The sequence below is a fragment of the Vigna radiata genome, chromosome 9 (assembly GCF_000741045.1).
Source record: "Vigna radiata var. radiata cultivar VC1973A chromosome 9, Vradiata_ver6, whole genome shotgun sequence".
Classification (NCBI taxonomy): domain Eukaryota; kingdom Viridiplantae; phylum Streptophyta; class Magnoliopsida; order Fabales; family Fabaceae; genus Vigna; species Vigna radiata.
The window spans coordinates 12,043,782-12,051,024 of NC_028359.1; the positions used below are offsets into that span (position 1 = coordinate 12,043,782).

Here is a 7,243-nt window from a genome sequence, read left to right on the forward strand (position 1 = left end):
TGGAAAATTTTCTATGGCACATGCTGATGGTGTGAATAGATAATTTAACTATGACATGGGATCTGAGCTGCAAAACGTTGAAATGCACAACCCAGTTTCAATTTCACAAATGCAAATCATGCTATTAATTTGAATAAACAACTGAATGTTCAGACAACAAATTCTTCAAATTGAATGTTGCAGCTTTCCATCAGCAATCTTGAAGTGGATCCAATTTGTACAGAAGAGGGTCGTATATCTATGCACCATTCATGGCAGAGTCTACATGGAGTGTATTGCCATCTTCCATGATCTTGCCATTCACTTGAGTTCTCTGCCTCTGAGCAAATCAAAACAACCATGTTATGTCCAAATCAAAGACAAAGACATTACATTAAAGGAACAAAGGAAAGGACAAGCATATTCAAGATACCCAATCTAGGGGGTCTCCAGAATTCCCATTTAATAGCTTGTGATTCTCTTCTTTGGTCCTTCCGTCTTTGTCTTTGATGCTCAACGGTAGCAACGTTGCAGCTGCAATTGACCTGTCTGGTAATTCTGCAGAATAACCAAGTCAGAACAATAACAAATAGCAGCAAAGTAAAAGACAATAGCTATGTAATTATGTACGTGTGACAAATGCTTGCTTACCTGGCAATTTCTTGTCAATAAAAAATACCACCAAATTAACAGTGTACCTGCCAGCCATGGAGAAAAAAAAAAACTCATAAGGAACATAGGCCATGGATTTCACGTTATAGCGAAAAATATGCTGCTTACCAGGCAACAACTACATCGACTGTGTAATGTTTGCGTGATGCTACTATCAAAAGACTCTGAACCACAGCAAGCAGCCACCCAAGCTGCTTTATTGACCTAATGGTTGATCAATTTCAACAAATCAGAATGTAAATAAACATAACAAAGCATGCAACATGAAAGACTGAATAAAATGAGTGTCACGAACACTCTTTCTAGTTCATTAAAATTTATTGAAAATTACAGTGACGTTCACTATATAAGGTGTGTGACCTACATATTTTGTAATGCCAAACAATAATATAGGGTGTCAAAAAATGTTACAGCATTTCTTGTAATAAATTATCCAAACAAAACTTGCTGAAGTAAAATCTTGTGACATACTTAATTGTTCAACAAAAACAAGATGGAAGACATTTATAAGCCAATTTAACCTTCGAGAGCCATATTTCTGATACGTGAGCACAAAAACAAGAGTAAAAATCATGTGCGATGAGAATATCAAATCACCACATCCATAGACCACACCACGTGGAACTGCACATAATAATTGAAATAAGTACCAGAAACAAACAAAGAAAAATCAAACATAAACAACTTCAGTACAATAATGTATACTAACAATTGAGAAAGAGAACTTCAAAGACACTATTTGGATGAGGTAATGTGGCAAGATTAGACCCCTGCACAATGATCAAGTAGACTAAAATTATAACAATCTATGAAAAAGAAATGTATAAAAGATGTTGCCATACATACCTCACGGCAGTGGTAGTTCGGACCAGGAAGTTGTGTAGAATAGAAAGTTATTATACGAAGAACTTGAGAAGCCTGCAGTACACAATATGCAAAGGTTCGATGAAGGGAGAAAACAGACACGTTTATATATACAAAATAGTACTTGACCATATATGAAACATTTAAATGGCCAAACATATACTGTGCTAACCATACAAGAGAAGTAAATCAAGGCATGATGACATCACATAATAATCAACACTATTCATGAGGCCAGCCTGCATTTATACTGTTGACTCATACTAAATCATCGATCTATCACACTAAGAACTGAGCTACTCAATTAATATTCCCAAAAGATTAAATAATACTTTAATAAATATAAGAAGTGTGATCAGAACATACAACTAAAAATGCGAAAACCCTGCACCATATGACAACTGTGTAGATCTTTCTGCTCTTGAATATGAAAGGATGAAATGTCCACTGCAAAATCACACATAAAAGAATATATTTAAAACTTCAGACAAAAAGAAATAAATGAATATCAAACTAGTTGAAATGAGAAATTCACAAAAATAAGTCACAGTAGCCAAAAAGGAAAATAAGAACTGAAATAGGGAAATGCTGAATTGTATATGTCAAATCTTGCAGTAGTAGAAAATATCAAGAAAATATTTAATAGAAATAAAACCATTAGAATCATGAAAAAACACAATCCTTCACCGAAATTGGTACTAAAACTCTTTATACAAAACTTCAAACCAAAATAAGGAAATATATATTTGAATTTATTTTCTGTCATTCCTTTTATTTTCGAACAAATCATTCTTAAGTCAACAGACAGTACAAATTACTCGAGAATAACTTTTCAAGCATCTCAAAGCCACAATGGTAAACAATATTAATAATTTAGTCTTCTGATTTCAAGGAAACACCAGGGGGTGGCAGTATTGCACACTTTCACGATCAAGGCATATTTACCTTCAGAGTTATCATTTTATCATATAAAATACATAAAGTTCTTAGTGAAATATAGAATTGTCCTTAATTCTTAATCATTATGATGATGCCTTAGGTAGGTCAAATATAAACTATCACAAGAGCCACCAACCAGATATTAAAACAGTGGGCGTAAAAAGTTCATGTGAAACTGAAACAAAGAGAGGGAAAGAGGGATTCATACCAATACAAAGGATAAAAAGATAAGGGAAAACAACGTTTCACTTATGTAAGCTTTGTCTTGCCCAAGCTCCTGTAATAGCACCAAGATTAAAAGTTACATGAACATTCCTACCATTCTCTGTACTGGATTTTCCAAGTAAGAGAAAGCAAGAACATCATGGCAATTACAAACCCGAAGAAGGAAGAATCCAACATCTTGTAGAGTAGGGGCAGGCTTGTGTAAATAATGAACTCCTCGGGCAGCCAAACCATGTATATACTGTAGAGGAACAGTTAAATTCAGACATCAGACAATGAAATAAATAGTATGTCAAGAAACCAAGGAAATCAAAGTACTATACTGTTGCACTTTATGCATACATAACATAGACAAGAATAGAAACACTCAAACATATGCTTTACAAAAATTGGTCCTTTCTTTTCTTTCTCATGTAACATTGTTCTATGCATAACTCTACCGGAGTCAATTTTGGTCCCAGACATCACATCAAAAAATTGAAAAGAATGGAAAGAATCGTTTATTAATTTGGCTTTCAATACAATTGGAATCAATTATGGAAAAGATGAATTAAATTTAAACATGCACTCAATATACCTAACCTCAACAACTACTGCAAACTACTAAAATTTTGCAATGATGGAAATGAAACATTGAACCATCTTCCCAGAACCCAGAGTGTCCCAGAGAGGTGAGGGTCAGTAAATTTGTTCTTGAGAGAGAACAAATAACTGATCATCTAAAGTAAAATCATCATAGTCTCAGAATATGATAAAAGATGCTTCAAGCAATTACAAGTTCTCTGAATTCCCTCAATAAAACACTGAACCATCAACTCTGACACTTTGTTATCGCTGACAAATAAGCTCTAGTGATTGAATTATGTACCTCATTCATTCATTCCTAACCTCAACAACTACTACAAACTACTAAATGTTTCCAATGATGGAAATGAAACAGTTGACTATCTTCCCAGAATCCAGAGAATCTCAGAGAACCGAGGGTAAGTAAATTTGTTCTTGAGAGTGAACAAATAACTGATCATCTAAAGCAAAATCATCATAGTTGCAAAATATGACAAAAGATGCTTCAAGCAATTGCAAGTTCCTGAATTCCCTCATTAAAAACACTGAGCCATCAACTCTGGCACTTTATTATCTCTGACAAAATAAGCTTCAGTGATTAAACCAAGCGACAGTATTATATACCTCATTCATTCTTAACCAGAAACAAATAAATATATATAAAAAAAAAATCAATTATACCACTAACCATGCCGACAGACAACATGAACAGCTGAACTCCATGTAGCATGAAAGTAGAGTTCAAATCAAACAAACGTAAAACACTTACAAATATTATTTTAATATCCTCGTCAAAGGAAAAGAAAAAGGAACCTTCTACACAAAAGGGGAACCACAAAATGAGCAACTATACTCAATCCCTGCTTAAGGTTGATCAAAATAGAAAAAAAAAAAAAAAACCTGAAAAACAAGACCAGCGAGAAGGTACTTCCAATTCTCAGCGAGGAGGTTGATCTCCGTAGTTGTCTCCGCACAAATTCTCTTCCATAGCTACACAAACGCACACCAAATACCTATTAAACATTAACACAAGAACACAAATAAGGAAAAAATAATACCAACAGGGGGGAAGAAATAAGCAACCTTAGAAGCCTCGCGACCAATGTAAAACGACATGTTATTTTCCTTGATGTTGTCGTTGATGTGTTATCCGCGCAAAGAGCACTTCCATATTACTTCATAACCACACTGATGATACAGTCAACATTGATTGGCCAATATGAAGGAACCCACATAGAATTAATCCCCTTTAAAACTTTCTCACCATGTAAAACCGAAACATTGGCCAAAAGAGAAGACACCCAGAAAAAGAAGCGCAACTGGGTATCCGAATCCAAATCGCGAAGGAAAAAAAGATCGGGGTTGATCACAAACAGAACCGTAACCCCAGAGAGGAGGAACGATCACAAGACGAAGACAAAAACCCAAAAAAGGCTTTGTCGGTAGAATCAATAGGGAAAATAGAAACGGAGGCGCAATGGTCAAAAGGGGTTTTTCCTTTCCTCTATGATTCTTCTTTTCTTTCTCGCAGTGTTTTTCTGACTGCTATGCACGCGAGATGAACACGGCGAGACAGTTGAGAAGAGAGTAGAAAATTATGAGAATATAACAATAAATACCAAATCGGTCATGTGCTAACTGATAGTACCCATTAAAATTTTCGTATAAACAATTTCAGTATTAAGTTTAAAGATAAACTTTTATTTATGTATGAAATGTTTTTAAAAGATTTATACCTAAACAGATCAATATTTTCTAAAATATATGAAAATCTTAATTAGTCACTACCAATCAGAATTTCATCTTTCAAATATCAAATTAATTATCAATTCAAAATTATAAAAAGTGTCCTTATTTTTTATATTTCCAAAAATATTCCTAAAATATATAACTATTTTTAAACTTTTAAAAATATAAGTTCTAAGTATTTGTTACATTATCGTATAATCAAAAAATGTATAATAACAATAATAGTAATAATAGTAATAATAATAACAATAATAATTTAAAAATTGTATAAAATAATTTGTAATCAATTAATAATACAAAATTATTTACATCTAACTATTTTAATTATCATATTATTAATGAAAATTTAAATTAATAATACAATAGTTATTTACATTATATTGTTTTATTTGGCATTTAAGTAAATATCTTATTTTAAGAAAATAATTATTATACCATACTTTTTGTAATTTAAATTGATATAAATAATTTATTTAAATTATTTTAAAATGGAAAAATAGAATGAGGTGAAAGAAATATAAGATCATTCTTTCTTAGATATATTTCCTTGAGAAAATAAATGAAACTGAATCAATTCACACATTTAATTTAGCGAACTCTCCATTTAATTACTGCGTTTAACATCCCTCTAATTTTTAATTTAATTTCCTCTTTTTACCTTTATATCTTAATATCAAAAATAAAATAGAAAATGTGCATAAACCACGTTACCCACGTAGATATTTTCTATTACTAATAGTAATAAAAATAACAATAATTTCATATTTTAATCCTCCCTAGTAACTTTTATTTGAAAATAATTTAGAATGAGGGACACTATGATTAGTAGGAGATGATAAATTGGATTCTTTTATTATGTATAGTTGTTTATATTTAGACATTTCTTTTTCTTTGTGAAAAATATATAAGAAAAAGGGAATGAATAATGTTTTTAAATTTTTTTTATTAATGGTAGGTTTTCAAAAGACTAATCAAAAGCAGGGTTTTCAAAAGATAACAAACAAGTATATGGTAAAAACCATAATATTTCAAAAAGGTTTATAAAAGTTTTTTGAAAAAGGGCAATAAAAAAACACATATTTTATACTGGTTCATTTAAGTTGGGTTAGTTTTTCTTTAAAAGCTCTTAAAGGGTTTTATTAATCTTTTACCAAGATTATACAAGTTTAACCTTTTTAGGTTTACATAAATATTCACATAATCAACATGACTAGTCCAAGTATTATAAACTACTCTTGCTTACCTAGTCAATCTTGATTAGTCTAAGTATTATAAATTACTCTCGATTCCCTAATCAATCTTGATTAGTCCAAGTTTAACCGCTCCTGATTGTTGAGTATTATGATCACTCTTGGTATCCAAGGTGTCAACACTCATGGTTCCCTAGTCAAATATGATTAGTACACATTGTTTAATATGAGTGTTTCTGGACGTCTCTTTGTTTAGAGCTTTCGGATAAAGTTTGGTGTTGTAATTTCTTGCACAAAAAGAAAGAACAAAGTATGTAAGCACAAAAACACTTTTTCGTATAGTATTAAACTTTTTATTCGTTGATGATGGTAAAGTATGTTATGTATTCAAAACATTCTTGTAAATGTCAACATCTTTTAATTAATGTATCGTTTGATGGTAAAACATACAACATGTAGTATCATTAGATAAAACATTAGTTACTTCTTTAAAGATTATAACGTTTAACGTTCATTAATTAGACAATGTATTCTTTAAAATGCTTTATCTTTTGATCATGCATATCTCATTTTAGTTTAGACGCAAAGATATTTGGATACTCTATTAGGAATTTTCTTATCATTTAGCACTAGTCCGAGTAACATTTCTCTTGATAAGATATCTATCTTTTATTTTTGCTTTCTTTTTGGACATTCCATTGATTGGACGATTATATATGTTTTTCGATGTCGTTTATCGACTTTCATTAGATAATACATCTTCATATGATGTCTACTTGATAAAACGTTGTATGAGTAAAACAATTTTAGATTTAGAGAAACTCTTCGTTTTGTATGACGTTTTTTGTAACGTGTTGACCTTTTAAACGTTTAAATGTTCTTTGTAAAATATTGTGTGTTACTCATATAATCTATTACATGATTTATTTGAAAAATATTTTCTTTTCTTACACATTTTTCTTTATAAGTAATATTTTATTGAATGTTGTTTGATAAGCTTGAAAATTTAGTTTGCTGACATTGTGATATTGTCTCAATATCTTGCACTTCTAAAAACAAGT

General features: G+C 31.1%; 1 protein-coding gene across 3 annotated transcripts; it reads right to left on the minus strand.

Moving 5' to 3' along the window:
• LOC106772904 (phosphatidylinositol:ceramide inositolphosphotransferase 1) lies at nt 1-4,846 on the minus strand. Of its 3 annotated transcripts, none has more exons than XM_014659532.2 (13): nt 4,508-4,846; nt 4,327-4,418; nt 4,144-4,233; nt 2,834-2,920; nt 2,663-2,731; nt 1,882-1,962; nt 1,498-1,569; nt 1,361-1,421; nt 1,173-1,275; nt 760-855; nt 631-677; nt 413-537; nt 1-319 (listed from the first exon to the last, which is right to left on the minus strand). In XM_014659532.2, exons 2-13 carry the CDS (start codon nt 4,357-4,359, stop codon nt 239-241), a joined length of 945 nt encoding a protein of 314 aa, XP_014515018.1. In that variant the 5' UTR covers nt 4,360-4,418; nt 4,508-4,846; the 3' UTR covers nt 1-238. The 3 variants fall into 3 exon arrangements, with proteins under 3 accessions (XP_014515018.1, XP_022641856.1, XP_022641855.1); XM_022786135.1 differs by having other exon boundaries at nt 4,327-4,431; XM_022786134.1 differs by having other exon boundaries at nt 4,327-4,846.
• Between the last annotated feature and the right edge of the window lie 2,397 nt (nt 4,847-7,243).